Source organism: Limulus polyphemus, unplaced genomic scaffold (genome assembly GCF_000517525.1).
Source record: "Limulus polyphemus unplaced genomic scaffold, Limulus_polyphemus-2.1.2 Scaffold2027, whole genome shotgun sequence".
NCBI lineage: Eukaryota > Metazoa > Arthropoda > Merostomata > Xiphosura > Limulidae > Limulus > Limulus polyphemus.
This window is the reverse complement of record NW_013667637.1, coordinates 1-18,370: the sequence shown is the minus strand read 5'-3', so window position 1 is coordinate 18,370 and position 18,370 is coordinate 1. Positions and strand designations below refer to the sequence as shown.

Below are 18,370 nucleotides of genomic sequence, written 5' to 3'. Positions count from 1 at the left end.
TGGTTTTGCTCATGTAATAAATCAAACAGTGGCACTCCGCTCACCTCTTTCCATTTTTGGAAATGATCCTTAATATACACTTACTTCTATATATGGCATGAATAACCAATCGGAAGCTCAGAATGTCCCCCTAGTGGTGTTCTCAGCCTTTCTAACATACCTAATGCTATTTCTTTCTTTTGAACCAAGATTTCAATGAGGTAGATTGTGTCTTTAGTTTGCTTGAAATTTCATATTTTTTAAAGACCCAAATACAGCTTAGTTACAAAGTTTGATAAATTACTATAGAATCCTATAGTATTGATGTAGTAATTTATGAGTTTTTAGTTATTCAAAAGTATATATAAAACCTATACAAAATAATTTGTTTCATATCCTCCATGTGCAAAATTTTTAAAGGCTTAGCAACTTATTTCATGCAACAACCAAGTACAAAGGTCATAACTAGAAGAGATAACTGTTTGCTGTACTTCTTTATTTACTGTTCTATGTTTTAATAATAATTGAAATGTGACTCTATTTTACAAAACAGTAGTCAACTAAAACACAGCCAAGACAAGTTACTTTATACAGACCATAGGTCACCTTTATGTTATTTGATACAGTAACATGAGTGCAAGTGAGCCCCCGTTGTTGTAACTTCTGTCTTGTTAGCTAGGCACAGGTGAAAGGTCAATGTAATAAAAATAATAAATATATATAAATTTGTAATGTTATGGGATTCAAGCTATTTCGACTAAAGATTTATGTTTTCATGTTATAATTTGTGTTCATTCTAGAATGAAAGAAGCATCATTTATGTTTATTTCCTAATTTTCTATGGTGGTTGCGAGATCGGTCAAATTTACTGAACCCATACAGAGTTTAATTACTGAAAATAACAGATGAAATATAGTTTTTCTTAAGAATTCTTTGATAACTATCTGGACATTATAAAGATTTGGTATCTGAAATTTGAAAGTTTTCTGATGCATAAAAGTATTTTTAATCTTAAAATTACATGACAGATAGGCAAGATGTGAAAAGAAAAAAGACATGAGAAAAATATTCCTTTACAAACCATAAGATTTAATAAAACAAAATAGATGTTTTGCATATGAAAACATTGTAATGTTTAGTGATAAACTGCCAAACTTCTTTAACATTCACTTACTAGTTTAAAAGTTATAGCATGAAAACTATAACAAGTACAAAATGGTTATGAGGTTGGTCCCAGAGACCAAGCCTGGGTTGAAAGAGTTAAGTAGTAGTAGCAATAGGTGTAGACCAAATATGTTTTCCTATTCTGTATGTAATAGTAAATGATGTCTTAGGTTGAAACTCTTGGGTTGATGCCAAAGAGATGTGGCTAGCTTTTTGTTGCCTTTTCCAATTCTTTTTCCAAAAGTTATTGATTTGTTTTCTACTTCTTTGATTATGTCATTACAGCCTTTCTGTTCTTCTTCAGTCTTTTTGTTGTTGTAATTTGTTTGTAAATTTCCAATTCCAATATCTTCTTCAATTTTGTCTTCAATCATGTTTATTTTTGTTTGTAATTCTTTTAAAAATATTACAACTTTTTCTCTTAATTTTATAGTTTTCTATAAATTTCTTATTTGTCTTTTAAGATTCTATCTCTTTGTTCTGATTTTTTATGTTTTTCTTGATATTATTTTAATTTTCTGTCTCTTTTGTCTTGATCTTCTTTCCACAGTTTTATTATTTCTAGGAAATTTTCTACTTTACTTCATGATCTAGCTCATCTTGAAACTGAAGTTTACTGAAACTTGTATTTTATTTTCACCAAAATAATCTTATGTTACACAGTCACTTTGTTAACTAGCAACATTTAAACAGAAATTTTGAAACTAATGGTATCCTGGTATCTGTTACTAACAAATATAGCACTTACAGAATTTCATCGTTAATTGATCAAGTAGCTGAATAGCTGCAATGACTCTCACTGCTAACACTAAAATGAATTACTCATCAACTTCTCATTTATTGACTACTCATATTTATATTGTACCCATATTTCTACATATTACATGAAGCTTCTTGATTATTACATCATCATGAACTTTTTATATTTAATGCATCATCATGATTAGTTCTCTCTACAAAACATCTAAACTAAAATATTAAAAACAGCTTACAATCATGTTATGCATACTTTTTTTTAAAGAAATAAAACAAATGAATATAGTATTTCATAGTTTAAGGAGAAATTATTTTTTGTTTGATAAAAAATAAAAAACAAGTTAAATATTCTGAAAAATTTGGGAAGGACGAGATATATGTCTTTTCATATTAGTTATATAATAATATATGCTTATACCTTTGTATAAAGCATATAACAGTTAAACTGGTGAGGTATAATAGGTGCTTCATGACATCACAATAAGGATAATAGTAGTTTTAATTATATCATTCTTTCCTGGCCTAGTCTGAGTGTCCAGTAAGATAAGTCAATTCCATATATACTCATGTATAAGTTGACTCTGTGTGTAAGCTGAGAACTAAATTTAAGTTCGATATAGGGGTGTTTTACGGATATCCCATGCATAAGTCAAGGGGAGAGTTTTGAAGGTAAAACTTGCCTTTCAAATAAATTTATTCTAAGAAAAATCATGGTTTTTTCTGCATGCTTTCATTGCAGCTTAAATTTACTATATTTCTTTCATCTTGAGAATATATATAGACTCACCTGGGCTTTACTCCTAAATTCTCCTCCACTATGTTTTAAAGAAAGGGGAAAAAAATGAAATTATGTAGGTACACATATGTTATTGCCATTATAAAGAAAAACAAAAAATGAAGTACAGGGGGTTCTCATTATACGTCGTTGCAATATATCTTGTTTTTGCACTTACGTCGCTGACTTTTCGAGGAACCCAGCGTAAAATTTCCCCACGCATATGTCATTCATAGTTTTTGACTCGGTTCATCTTAACTCTCTCAACATGGACTTGGTCAATCTGACTGACCATGTGACCTCTTTGTACTCATTTCAAGTCCTTATAGATTTAATACATCTAACTTTCAATATAGTGTGTATATATTCATGAAATTTGGCAGTCTTTCAATTAACATTATAAGTTTTTTTACATACAAAAAAACATATTTTTTGATTGTCAATGATACTTAACCCTACTTTTTTATACTAATGGTAGTAATGCACCAAATAATTTTTATTTAATTAAATAATGCACCGAAGAACATAGACTAATAACATGTAAGTAGGAAAGAAGACAACACTGGACTCTCTATTAACAAAAACACCCAAGAAACCCAAAGTAGGACCTTCTGACACTCTAAGTGAAGGAAAATGTAGAGATACAGATGGCAGATCTTGGTGATGTTGATGAACTTACAGCTGCATTTCCATTCTCATCCTCTGTCTAATCCTCTCCCAACACCTTTTCAATCAAGCACAGCACATACATTCCCCAAGATAAGAACATAAAAATTAAAAGTTATGGTAAAATGTTTTTAAAATGTTGTTTAATATTCTGCTATTTTTACACTTAAAATGGTTTTCTGTTTGAGTTATTGCTTAAAAATGTCACAAGTATGTTTTCTATTAAAGGTCCTGTGTAAAGGTCCTTGAATTAGTCATAAATATGTCTACATTGTGTGTTGTATAGTATAGTACAGGTACTGTAAATGTACAGTACGTATTTTGGTTGCTAGGGATAAAAAACAACATTTTCTTAAGTTATGGTCCCTATTCAATACCATATTTCATTGTTTCTTATAGGAGAAATGGCTCTGCTTTGCATTGCATAGGCAATGTTTATGCTCTTATGGTCCCTATCCCCCCCATTTACCATTATTCTTATAGGGGAAATTCCCCGTTATACATCATTTTGTTATAAGTTGCAACATTCCGGTTCCTTACTCTAATGTATAATGAGGATCCCCTGTACAACTGGTAATAAACCTTTATTGTTGATCATTACTTTCAGCAAACATGTGAAACTCTTCTTTATCACCACCACTTTCACCAAATAAATCTTTAATATCAGCACATGAGATCATGTCATTGTAGATATTTTCTATATCATTATTCTCTCAAGGAAATATTTATAGGTCGAGTTACAGCAAACAAACAATTACTTAAGGCCAGTCTCAGGGCACTTTGACATAAAATGAAAGAAAAATGTTATAGATTTTGTACCCTATGTACAAGTCGGGAGTAGAATTTATTGAGCAAAACTCATGGTCTAAAAGTTTGACTTATGCATGAGTATGTATGGTATGTATAATAGAATTTCAACTACATTTATTTGTTGAATGCTTTTTCACAGTATCAGCATTTATTTTAAGTTTTATCTTTTAGCTTGTTATTAATTCAATTAAATTATATAATCAGTTATCTGTGAGCATCAATTACACTGACTTGAATCAAAATTATGATTAAACTTATTAATGTCACAAAAATAATAGACAAGAGTAATCAGAATATTGCCATATGTTTTCTTGTTATTATATTTGATTAATTCAAGGTTGTTGAACTTAGTAGATAGTGTCATGACTCATGAAATATTCAACTAATCAGAATTAGTTTCTGCTTATAATTATATTAATAAAATAACACAATATTATGTGTAGCAATTATTATAATTTCTAGTTCCTTTTATTTCAAGCCTTCTGATAGTTTGTTTTATTTACTGTCATTTTTCACTAACTTTTATCAGTTTTATTGTTTACATAACTAGCCACAATGATACCTGTTATTTGTGTTTGCTTTGTATATCTTAATATTACTATGATTTTAACTTGATATATTGGTTAATTATTACATGTCATGTCCTTTATATCTATTGTTGACAATGTGTTTTGCTCAATTGAGAGCTCATTAGGACAGCTGGGACACAATATACACAGTAGTGGTAGGAACACTATTTATATAAGCTATTTGTTACAACAATAATTGCTGTGGTGTGAATGCCTTTTCTAATCTGGTAAAACATGAATATAATTAATTATACTTGTCAAGATGTTAGTATTTGGCTTATTATTTTTTAGCACCACATTCTTTATTTAGTCTTAACGTGTTTCAAGAAAAAGAAAAATATATAATAATATTTCAACTACAATATGTCTACCTTTATCAAATATAATCATACTTTGCAGCTATGAAAAAGCATTCATGCTATAAAGATTATGCAACAAATGGCTCATTTAAGTAGTGTTCTGATGGCTACTTTGTCCGTTGTGTCCAAGCTAACCAGCTTCATGAGCTTTGTGTTGAGTGAAACACATCATTAGGAATGGATATGTCATACATAATGTTGTTGAAATACTATTATACACTCTTCTTCTTAACCCCTATCATCCGTGGAAGGTTTTTTTTTTCATTACCATAGCAACAAACAAACCAGGCATGAGGCACTTAAATGGCATGCGAGACATTTAGTGTAAATATGTGGGTGGAGATGATAAAAAGTTAAAAAAAACAACAAAGAGACTGAATACAGAATGCAATGTCAAAAATATAATAGGCATTATACCAAATATCTGATGACAAGTATAATTAATTATAATCATGCTTTGCCAGCTTAGAAAAGACTTTCACACCACAGTAATATTTAATACTGTTAAGTTGATAACTTATTTACATGAACATTACTCCAGTTTAATTGTAAGTAATTCAAGCTAAATAGGAAGCACTGAAAAGGGAACAAAAAGTCTGACTATCATAATGTGTTGCTTAAACACTGCCTTGGACAGTCAAGTTATTTGATGTATTGATTTCACAGCATGTACGTGTGTTTCTACACTTTCTTTCTGCTTGTACTGTAAAATGTAAACATATTAATCAGTTTAATGTTTCCTCTCAAAGCTTCCATATGTATCAACAACTTCTCACTTAAAAGCTAATGATATTTTTATACTTATAAAGTTATTGATAAGTTTTAACATTTCTTATAACACTTTGATTTCCATTTATGAATGATTTTGATCTCTGCATGGAGGTAATCTAGTGTCATATCAAGTTTCCTTGACAAATAATAAATTATTATTATTATTTTTTAATATTGCCATGAATTTGTTTTTACCGTATTATGTATCATCTATTGTATACTATGACAAGAATATTTACTAGTATTATCACTTTCAATCTAAGGACACTACGTCTGCATATGATCTTCTTGTAATGCTTTTGAACAAGCAAGAAGTGAGGAAAGTATAACACAAGTTTTGATACAAGATGAAAAAATCCCTATAACTCAAGCACTTTCAAAAGGTGGACATTTCTTCTTCAGGGGCAAACTGGGCATTAAGGTCATCTGGTTTTCCATGAAATGTTTAGTATATTTTTGTATGTACTGTTGTAAGTACAATGTAGCTGGCGATGAGGGTATTAGGGATATTTTGCTTTAGAAGTGGCTATATATAAAACTGTACTTAAGTGTTTAAGTAAAATAAAGTTGATACCTGGAGACTGATTGAAAAAGAGATGTTCAATTAATCAATTTATACAAACAGGTATGAAAATGTATCTTAAATAAATAGTAAGTTTTAGGAAAGTTAGGGTTCACACTACATGAAAGAAGTAAGGAAAGAATAAAAATGATTTTTCTGACAGAGATGAAATCAGTAATCGGAGATCACTGATTTCAGGATCTAGGTTAAATCTAAAAGGTTGAACAGTGTTTATATCTGCGATTCAATAAGCTTCTTTTATTTCTTTATCTCTTTAGTTTTGAATCCTGCTTCAATACCAATGAGAGTAACATCATTAATGGAATGACTGGGTTGGTTAAAGTGTTGAGCAACAGGGGGATCTTTTTCGGTGTTAAAAGAAGATTTATGGTTGTTGGAATGTTCTGTAGTTTTGTATGTTCCTGTGATAGAGTAACTGACAAGGTTACCTACCTAACCTGTAATATAGTTTCATATCTTCCTGTGATATAGTAACTGACAGGGTTACCCACCTATCTTGTAACATAGTTTTATGTGTTCTTGTCAGATAGTAACCAACAAGGTTACCCACTTACCTTGTAATATAGTTTTATATGTTCTTGTGATAGAGTAACCGACAGTGTTATCCACCCTAAACCGTAACAGTTTTGTTTCTTCTTGTCAGAGAGTAACAGACAGGATTACCCATGTACATTGTAACATAGTTTTGTACGTTCTTGTCAGAATGAAACCAACAGGGTTACCCACCTACATTGTAACATAGTTTTATGTGTTCTTGTCAGATAGTAACCAACAAGGTTACCCACTTACCTTGTAATATAGTTTTATATGTTCTTGTGATAGAGTAACTGACAGTGTTATCCACCCTAAACCGTAACAGTTTTGTTTCTTCTTGTCAGAGAGTAACAGACAGGGTTACCCATGTACATTGTAACATAGTTTTGTACGTTCTTGTCAGAATGAAACCAACAGGGTTACCCACCTACATTGTAACATAGTTTTGTACGTTCTTGTCAGAATGAAACCAACAGGGTTACCCACCTACATTGTAACATAGTTTTGTACGTTCTTGTCAGAATGAAACCAACAGGATTACCCACCTATTTTGTGATATAGCTGATTTAATTTTTTTATGGCTTGCTAGTGATTTTTCTATTCGATACACAAAACTTCATATTGAACATATGTAAAATAATTATTAATTAGGTTTTCATTGAGAAGAGAAAAAAAAAGAATGTATGGGAATTGTATAAGAAAAAGCTTATTTTAATGTATAACTTCTGAATTAAAAGTGATAATACAATAAAGATATGGCATAATGGAAATTAAACTTTTATTATTCATCCTCATGAAGAGAACAAGTAAACATTGTGATTTTTATGTTTATGGCTAAAGGAATATGCATCCAATATCTAATTTACAGTTATGTGCCAGACATGTTTATAGAATATGTCATAATCCATTCCCATGTTATTTTAGTATAAAATAACTTCTGCTGGACCTCTACCAACAAGCCTGTATTTTTGTAGCATTACATTTAAATGCAAATTTATTAAAGCATAGCTTTCAGTTTTCATTAGATTTTGACTAGTTTGTCTGTTCTAAATTTTGAATATTTTAATTGTTTAATTTATGCTACTTAGAATAATTTATTCTGTATGCTATTTTTTGCTAGGTAACAGTTATGCAAATTTTTGACATTAGGTAGTTTTTCAGTGAGTTAGTAACAAGTTAAACACCAATAAATGCAATAGAAGGTATTACTGTGCAATTAACTGCTAATTGGTGAGAGAGTTTTTATAAGTATCATTTTATTTGCTTTCTTGAATTTGACAGTATGCTGCTATAGTTCAGACATAAGTACTGTTTTAAACTTCTATGTTTATGTGTCAATGCAGTGTATATATATATATATCATTTTATGTGTGTGTACATGTATAAAAAATTATTTTTTGGATAAATATCATTAACTGGGAAACTGCAAATCATACATACTGTATATTGTGAAAAGTACAAGCACAAGTTCAGTCATATGTATCATTTATCATAAATAAGCTTGGGTAAAATAAAATAATATGAATTTTCTTTATTTTTAGTATGAAAGTGAGGAACTTACAACAATTCTGAGCCAAATATTTTTTTCATACGTTGTTATGATTAAAGTATGTTTAGAATATTAATATGGTTTAGTGATATTTTTTTATTTTATTGAAAAAGTTCTATAGTTGTTGATAGCAAAGATTTTATTTTGTTTCTTGTTTATTTTTACTGGCGATATACTAATACTGTTTCAGTCTTTCTCCACTAGTCTAAAGGCTCAACAACCAAGCAACAGAAGCTAGGAAAACAAGGAAGTTCACAAGGCAGTGTAGACAGCTGTTCCAGTCTGTCAAGAGGTAAGAAGTTTGCTCTACTTCTTTTACATCCACTTTATAAATTTTGTTTAAACTATTAACTGAAAGAATAAAAACTAAGCACATGTTTAGCAATATCTGAAATTTATTTAGTTTGATGGTATGCAATATTAAGATTGGTATTTATTTTTATGAATCTGTACTAGAATGCTTTTTTTTTACTGTGTATATTTTATATTCACATCTTTTGAAATGTAGAAATGTTTTTATTAGATGTAGAATACAATTCAGACTTAAAAATTCAAAATATATAAAAAATGCATGGTTTCAAAAGGTAGTTAATTCCCATGAAAAGAAACCTGACAATTGGAGCATTTTCAGAAGGTAGATATTCTTTCTTCAAGGTTGAAGTTTTCTATATTTAATTTATCCCAAAAGCAGAAAAATCTTTCTCCCTAAGCACTTAGGTTACCATTGAAAATTGGTCATTACGAGGTTCTCATATTTGTAGCTGGGAGACATCATTAGTTAGCGAATGTAAGAGAACCTCTTCAAAAGAGAAAACATTATTGATGACAGTAGCATTTATTTAATTTAACTGAAATTAAGTCCTATAAGCTGTGAGTTGTATATGTTATATATAATGTAAACATGCTGAAGATTGTTTTATATTTTATTTTTATGTTTTTTATAACTACATTAATATGACTGTAGACATATTAAAAAAAACAACATCTAATTGTGTGATTGAAGGATACATGATTAATTCTCAGGATCAAGAAAGTTCCAGTGGTGCATCTCTTAAACAGAGTCTAGGATAATGTAGACATATTAAAAAAAACAACATCTAATTGTGTAATTGAAGGATGCATGATTAATTCTCAGGATCAAGAAAGTTCCAGTGGTGCATCTCTCAAACAGAGTTTATGATAATGTGAATTAATTTTGTTACTGTGGTAACCCTTGTGCATAATCAACAACAAATGAAAATTAAACAATTTATCTGATTAACAAAACACCTCTTCCCAACAACAAAAAAAAATATAATCTCAAACTAAGTTTACAATTATTTATTCGAATTGACTGTAAACTGTTAAAACACTAAGTAGTCACTGTTTGTGTATGTATTGCCACAAATAGTTATTAGTCAAGCGGTGAAGATTTGATTTTGCACTTTTCTACTCAGTTATAATCATCTATTAAACTCATCATCATTAGCTTGTAGCTACTCCATACCAGGAGATTAGCTGTCAGTGCTTGCCATGCCCGTTTGTGATTATACCTTCCTCACGCAATCGCTGTGGCTGTACTGCAACCACTCTGACATCTGTGTACCATTTTCTCCATGATTAACCTTCATTTCTACAGCCTTCCACTTTGCCATCTATCAAAGTTCATTGAATCTTATTTGTTATGATAATGTGTCCAAAATACTGACACTTTATTTTTTGGATGTCTGCTTTTAGTGTATGCTTTATTTTGGTCATTTTCAATATTTCTTCATTTGATTTATACTCTGTATATGATATTTTCAACATTCTTCTAAGCATCCACATTTCCAAGGCTTCTATTTTGTTACAGAGTTCTTCGGTAGTGTTCAAGTCTGCAGAATACAGAAAAAAGGATAGTATATAACATTTTATAAGTTTCTTCTCTGTCTCTAACCTAATGTTTCTTGTAGTTAATACATCTTTCATACGGATGAAATTTGTTCTTGCAATTTCTGTCCATCTGTTGACTTCTGTCTCACATTTATCATCTTCAATTATTAGTTGCCCCAAGTAGACAAACTTGTCCACTTGTTCTATTATGTGACCATCCACTTTGATGCTAACTCTAACTTTTTGTTTTACATTTCTCCTCACAACCACGGTTTTGTATTTTTTATCTTCATGCTCAACTCGTACTCTAAACTTCTCTTACTCACTAAATTCATTATTCATTATAATGATTCCTCTGACTCTCCCAGCAGCACTGTATCGTCGGTGTACCTCAGTGCCACTATATTAACTCCTCCAATTCTTATTCCTGGGAGCTCATCTATCTTTAAACATCTGTTCTGTGTAAAGGTTGAATAGCTTTGGCAAAAGTATGCAACTTTGTCTTACACCATGCTTAACACTAAAGGTATCTGGCTGACCTTCTAGATGAATACTTGCTTTTTGCTCCTAGTACAGGTTCTGGATAAATCTAGCATCTCTACTGTCTATGCCACACTTGGTTAACACATCTATTATCTTTTGATGGTACACCCTATCAAAAGCCTTCTCAAAGTTGATGAAGCATATATATGTGTGTGCTCTTGCTCACTTCCAGGTATTTATCAAAGATCAATCCTAGATTTAATATTCCTTCTCTTGTACCCGTACGTGGCTTAGTATCGTTTATCTCTGCCTTTAAAATGTCTCTTATTTCTCTCTATCATGATTTTCAGCATTACTTTCATGAGATGACTCATCAAGCTTATGATGATGTATTGACTACATTCCATTGCCTTTTGCTTTTTGGTAACTTTATTAATAAAAAGTATCTTAAATCACTAGGTGTGTAACCAGATCTGTAAATTTTGTCACAATATTTATCTCTGACTCTTTCAGGGCCTTCAGCTGTTCTGTTGTTACTTCATCAATACCTGGTTCTTTCCCTGTTTTCATCATTTTTAGTGCATAAAATACTATCTCCTTCATAATGCTTGGGCCAGTGTCTCCCTCTATCACTCTGGATTCTCCATGATTAGGGTAATAATCATACAAGTCACTTATTAAACTACACAAGATATATTTAGTCATGAAGATAAAGCTCTTAAAAAACAAACTATAAACCATACACTCAAACAAGACCAATATACACATGTGGGAATGCTCTGAACTTAAAATCTAATTTATAGGGAAAGTTGCATTCCTTCAGCAAATTGATGGTATGCAGCTTGCTCATTCTAAATTTATGCTTTTAGAAAAATACATTTTTGTTCTATATATTCATTGTGTTTACTTAGATTCCAGCACAGAGACATACACAGATTCTACTGGTATTGACCTGCAACAGTTTATTACCAACACCTTACACAAGAATCAAAAAGATCGTATGATGTTACTTAGGATTGAGCAGGATGTAACAACCCTGATAAAAGATAACAAGTAAGTTTCATAATAAAAAGAAGAGTGTTAAAACGTTAGTATTTTATCACTGTAGAATCATTCACTGTTTTTTAAAGATATCTTAATAGCAGAACTTGAACTTTAGTTTAAAGGTTCACTTCTACAGAAATTATACAGTGACATTTGCAGAATAATAAAATAATCTCATTAATAAAAATGAAGTGAAATATTATGGAAAAGAACAAAATTATTAATTTACAGTTATGTAATTGATACTGCATGTTTCAGAAAAAAACAGGAGATTCAAGTCACTATCAGCTACAAATGTTTTTTAGGAAATAAAAAATGTGGAAATTTTGATATCAAATCTGTTTTGCGTTAAACATTTGATGAACCAGAAAATAACTATACGTGTTTATACAGTGTTGCCTTTTATTCATTTCTAGAATTTTTCAAAGAGTTCCCTTTTTTTAATTAATATCCAGCTGTATAAAAAGTTTTTCAAGATTTTGATTGAATCAGTAGATAAGTGCTGTGTGTTGGACACTGTTATTTACCCAGTGACCTGTGATGGATTGTTGAGCAACAAAATGATGTATGATACATTGTTGATATCAGTTATATTTATGCATGCAATTTCAAGAGTTTTCATAACTTTATCATTATACAGTCACTGTAATTTGAGGATTTTTTTTTCTCTCTGACTGAACTTTTAAGTAGTACCAACAAATGGTACAAATATAGCACTTATTGTCTTATGCTTTGGTTCCTCTAATTTTGTTAGTTTCAGAATTCATATACTAAGAGCTCAGTTCATATGGTTCAGTTATATTAAAATTGGGCTGAGCATGGCCTAGTGGTTAGTGCATCTGGACTGTGGATCTAAGGGTTCAGGGTTCACATACCATTGCTGCAAAAATACATTCCACATTTTGGGTTCATGGCTACACTATAAGATAATGGTCAAATCCCACTGTTTGGTCAGATAAGAGTAGCCCAAGAATTGGTGGAGGGTGCTGTTGACTAGTTGCATTCCCTCTAGTGTATCACTTCAAAATTAGGCATGACCATGCACAGATATCTCTTGTTTAGCTTTGGGCAAAAAATTATTAAAAAACAAACAAATGTATTAATTGTTCAATCTCCAGACTGGTGTGGCCATTTTAAGGGCAATATTGCACCGTTGAATTAAAAAAAAACTATAGAAAATAAACTTGTAGTTGTTTTTAACACATTAAGAATTGAACGACTTTAGACTTAAAATTTATTCAGTAGAAGAATTTTATTTATTTAATTTTATAAAATAAAAAATCCCAACTTTTGATTTTGGGTTGACTTCAGCAAGTTCCTAATGAAATTGTTAGTGTTTGTAAATTTTTTGGATTTTTTTTCTGAGCACAAATATGGTTTTCATAGCCTTCTAGGTGGAAAGCCATAATAGTTTTGAGCAAAATAATAATAATTTATTTTTGTAACTTGAATACAAATGATATTTTTATTAATTTTTAACCAATCGCTGTTTCTCAACCTCACTTGTTATGGTGTGAAATAAATTGCCTGTATCTCTGCTTCAAAAAGCCATAGTCTACTCATCTAAGCGCATCATGAAATCTCTTTATTTTGTTAATGTTCATTTAAACTGTAAAAGTATTAATGCTTCCAGTGCAGCAGCAATTAGCATATATGTTGGAACAAAGTAATAAAAGCTTAGTTTGGTGATATGTTGCTAGAAGAAAATTTGCCTGTGAACACAACTTCTGCCTCAATTACAGTCCTAAATTGTTTTTAAACTTGCTTTATAATTTTATACTTCATTTGAATTATAATTGTTGAAGTATGATAGGAAAATAAATGTTCTTTTGGAGCAAGATGAGGTGGACTTAGGCAAATCATTTTGTGCTTGACTACCAAGTTTTGTTTTGTTGACAAGGCTGCTGTGTTAACCCTTATTTACATTAGGCTTTAATGGCCTAAGTTACTGCTTGAATGGGCAAAGAAAATCACCAAAAAGAATATATATATAACAAATATATATAAATGAGTATCAAATGGGTTTAAACTTATCATTTATGTTAAATGAAACCTTCTGATTAACCCTATGTATTGGATGGATAATTAATGTTTACTATAATATTGAATTTACTCTGCGTATCTTCACAGAATTTAGTGAGTTTTAATAAATGCAAAAATTTTGTTGTACAAAAAAAACAGAAAGTTGATTTTTTTAACAAAGTATTTTTAGTAAAGAATTGTCTATGAATTTATGAAGTCAGTCTGATTCAGATTCTAATTAGTCTGAATGCAAGGTGATTTTTATGTTAAGAATAAAAATAATTTTTTTTACCTTATAATTTTCATATTTGATTTTCAAAACCCCCTAGAACCTTCTAAGTGAATATCAAAATATTTTTTTTAGTAAAACTTTAAACTTATTTTCTTATTTTCTCTACTCTATCACTAACTATTTCCTTATTAGTAATATTACGTTTACTAGAATCTTTTATATCTATCATTTGTCTCTCAAATCTGTTAGAGTTTTGTCAGTTCTTCTTGGTTTAAGCTTTTCCTTTTGGGAATATATTTCACAAAACAGTGTAACCAATTTACATAGGTGGATATTAATTCTCAATAGTTTACATGAACACTACCGGGAAAAGTTGGTGTAAGTTCTTTTAATATCTAACATTAAATCATGTCTTCATTTTTCTTCAATATTCCATTGTTTTATGAAATAAAAATATCACTTACTTCTAATGGAACATATGATTTCTTTTATTACTAAATGAACTGTTATGGGAGTATTTGGAAAACTTGAAATTTATGGTAATCTACAATAACATGCTTTCCAATTAATGTAATACACATATTTGTGGAATCTGTTTCTTGAAGTATCAGAACATATTGAAATTTTCACTTCTTCTGTCATGAAATGATATTTGTGGTTCTTGTTTCAGGCAAAAATTGATATGATAAAACTATTAGAAACAAACTGTATTTATAGGTAGATACACATACATACATATATGAAGCTTAACTGAATTAATAACATATAACAACGAGTTGTAAATCAATAATGGTAACATACTTAGAAATAAAAGGCTAAATATTACTTGTAGGTAAGTACAACTAACATTTGATATTTTGAAAGTTTCTCTTTTTGTTTTTTTTAGAACATATCATAGTATGAGACATAGTTTGGAAACATTTATATGTGTGTGTGTGTGTGTGTGTGTATAAATGTATTTATTCATTTATTATAAAACTTTATATTATGGCAATGTTAGAGAAGTTTTATGAGAAGACAAATTATATATTTGTTATTACCATACACTGATTTTTTAGGCGCCAGTCTCACAAATTTCCACAGATGAGCTCCTATCATCGTATGCTTGTCCACAGAGTTGCAGCATTCTTCGGTCTCGATCATAATGTAGATCAAAATGGAACTGCTGTTATTGTTAATAAAACCAAAAACACAAGAATGTAAGAATAGAATTATTTCTTATAAACTCTGTAGACTTGTAGCTGTTTATGTTTAAGTAGGTTTTAAAAGAAAATTGCATGCACTTTGGTGATCACGGAATGGTGTATAAGGTTTTTAGTATGTTTTCCAAGAAGATCTTTTGCATGTAGTTCATTCACTACATATTCAACTTTATTGTGTTGGAGTTCATTTTGTATTATTCATTTTCAACCATATAAGAGGAGAGGAGCTAAATATACTATAACTTTGAATTTACTTGATATATCTTCGTGAAATTTAGCAAGGTTTTTAGAAAAAACATTAACTGTCAGTTGAACACAAAAACATCAGATTTTTTTAATAAAGTATTTCTACTAAACATTTGTTTGTAAATTTCCAAAGCCTTTATTGAGTTAGTCTGAGTGAAAGGGGAAACTTCATGCTAATAATAATAATAATTTTATTCATTGTGGTTTCTTATTTCATTTGCATAACCTCTAGAACCTTCGAAATGGATATCAAGTTTTTTATTTTTTGACAAAGTTTTATGTTGTTTCTCCTATTTTCTCTATCCCAATATTAACAGCATAGCTGTTTCTTGGGTCTGTAGAAAAATAATCAATGTACAGTTGAAAAATATGAAATAAGATTAGTAATACCATTACTTTCTCAGGACTTACTACATAAATGATCAGAAAGCTTATGTCCTCAAAGCAGGAGCCATTAGCTGTTTATTTAGATGTTTTATTTTATTCACATTTTGTTAGGCTACACTTAGAAGTTTTTAATTTTTACATTTTGCATACTTTTGTTAAAACAAATGTATAATAGTATATAAAAAATATACTTAAAGTAACCAGGATTTTTAGTACTTGATGGCATTCTTTCCTGAGCTTCAGTGAGTCTCAAAAATATGGATATCCTGAAAATATACATGTAGTTTTCAAATATGCATTTTATAACAAAAAATATCAGTGATTAGAGTAGAATCTCCAAAAATTACTATCTGGCTTTCTAAGTGAGCTATAAATAGGTTAAAAAATTCTATTGGACATTTGGAGTAGCAGTACTAGCAATCAAACCAAGAAATTCATATTGAATAACTACTTTCCCCATTGAAACTGTAAGCTTCGTGTAGAGAAAAACCTGCTCTTTTTGTTGGTTTTAAATATGTTCATTATAATTTTGTTGTTTTTCAGCTTTTATGCAACAGAGATAAACTACTGTGTAGTTCAATTTTTAATTAGGCTGATCACAACCTTGTGGTTAGCATGCTCAGATGTGAATTTGAGAGTTCATGGTTCACAGCTCATTGCTTGAAAAATGCACTTCACTTTGCACTTTTGAGATGTGGCTATGCTATAAGAGTGACAGTCACATCCCTCTATTCAGTCATTCAGAATTGATGGTGAGAAGTAGCCTCTGTGTATGTTTGTATAAATATTCTGAAACAGAACAAACAAATCAACATTTCTAGCTGCAGATAAATTCTTGCATTGTTAATTTTAAACTATCTTATAGCAGTATAAATAACAAATTATAGTATATAGTTTTGATATCTAATTGCAGTATATTTTTGTACTGTTAATTTTCAGCTTTTGTGTAACAATATATGTAACGAATTATACCGTATAATTATTCATTTTAAACACAGAGTGTTTTGATTACAAGTTTTTTATTCTTCAGTGTATAATAGCTAAAGTAAGTGCAAGTTAATGTGGTGATTTTAGGATAATATGTGGTGTTATATAGAGCATGAAAGGTGTAAAACTTTATATATCTCTCAATTTCCTAAGTTAAAACTTTATACTACTAAAATTTTTATGATATTATCATTATAAAGAAATAATTTCAGAAATTCGTATTTTCATCCTTGAAAACATATGCATAGCTTTACTGTTATTAAATTGTAAATTTTTCAAACAAGCATACGTTTTGTGAAATTATATATATATATATTCCAGTTTGTTCTAAGTGTGTCAAAACTAGAATAGTGTGCAAAACAGTTTGATTTTTCAGTGTTCAGATGCTATTTCACATTATGAACTAATTGTAGCTATAAATGTACAAGGTGTCACAATTATTCTAATTTTTTAAGGGTGAAATCATGATGTATGTAAAATCACAAATATATTTATTTTTGTAGTTATAAAATGTCAGAGTTGTGTATCATTAAATCTGTAACAATATTTCAGAAAGAAAGTGATTTGTGATTGTTCTTATTTTAGACCAGAAACTAAATTTCAAGATCATATACGGGATGAGCTCATACCCTTAGAACCAAAGAAGTCTATTCTAAAGCGAGACAGTGCCTCTTTTGAAGAAGGAAAGGAGGTAGGGACATTTTACATTGTTTCTTGACTTGTAGGTTTCTTACTAACAGAAGACAGAATGTACATTTGAAATACAATTTGAAATATAAAATATAATAGCTAGACGTAGAAATAAGTGTTAAATGAAAAAATAAAATATAGCTTTCTAAAAATAAAGTTAAAATAACTACAGAAACATAGAGCAAACAAAATGAAGTACGTATAGCACAATACTATAAACTGTTGATGGAAATAATATCCTTTTTCAGCTAATTTTTGGACCATTGTTCTCAACTCTCCATATATAGGGTACTAGTATAGCAAACACTAAACAAAGATCATCAAAAAGTGTAGTCTTGACAATTATGTTTAGGTTTCTTTGTTGATTTTATAAGATTTCTATTCTATTTAGTATTATTATTATTATTGTTACGCCTCCGTTCATTAGTTAGTTAATTTTCCGTAAAAACTCTTTCCGAAGAACTTTAGCAATACAAGTCCTTTCTTAAGTAAAACTGGTTTATTCTTTCTGAATACAACTCTGCAATACACTTAATTTCCACATTCGCGCTATAACAAATGCTATAATTCACAACGAACATCTCGTGCTCGCTCAACAATACGTCTCTCTCTCTGTCCGAGGTTCAATTACCCATTGTTGCTGTCAAGTCTTGACCATCTTATATGTACAAGAATACTGAAATCTAGTGAACTCCCAAGACTTCATGAACG

General features: G+C 29.9%; 1 protein-coding gene across 1 annotated transcript in view; it reads left to right on the top strand.

Annotated features, from left to right (window-relative positions):
• LOC106465713 (R3H domain-containing protein 1-like) overlaps positions 1-17,687 on the top strand; it is an 83,238-nt gene extending 65,551 nt beyond the window's left edge. The window contains exons 7-10 of the mRNA XM_022393631.1: positions 8,720-8,807; positions 11,761-11,902; positions 15,206-15,346; positions 17,555-17,687. Of these exons, the coding sequence (XP_022249339.1) occupies positions 8,720-8,807; positions 11,761-11,902; positions 15,206-15,346; positions 17,555-17,687 (504 nt within the window). The remainder of the gene's footprint in view (positions 1-8,719; positions 8,808-11,760; positions 11,903-15,205; positions 15,347-17,554) is intronic.
• Positions 17,688-18,370: the final 683 nt, after the last annotated feature.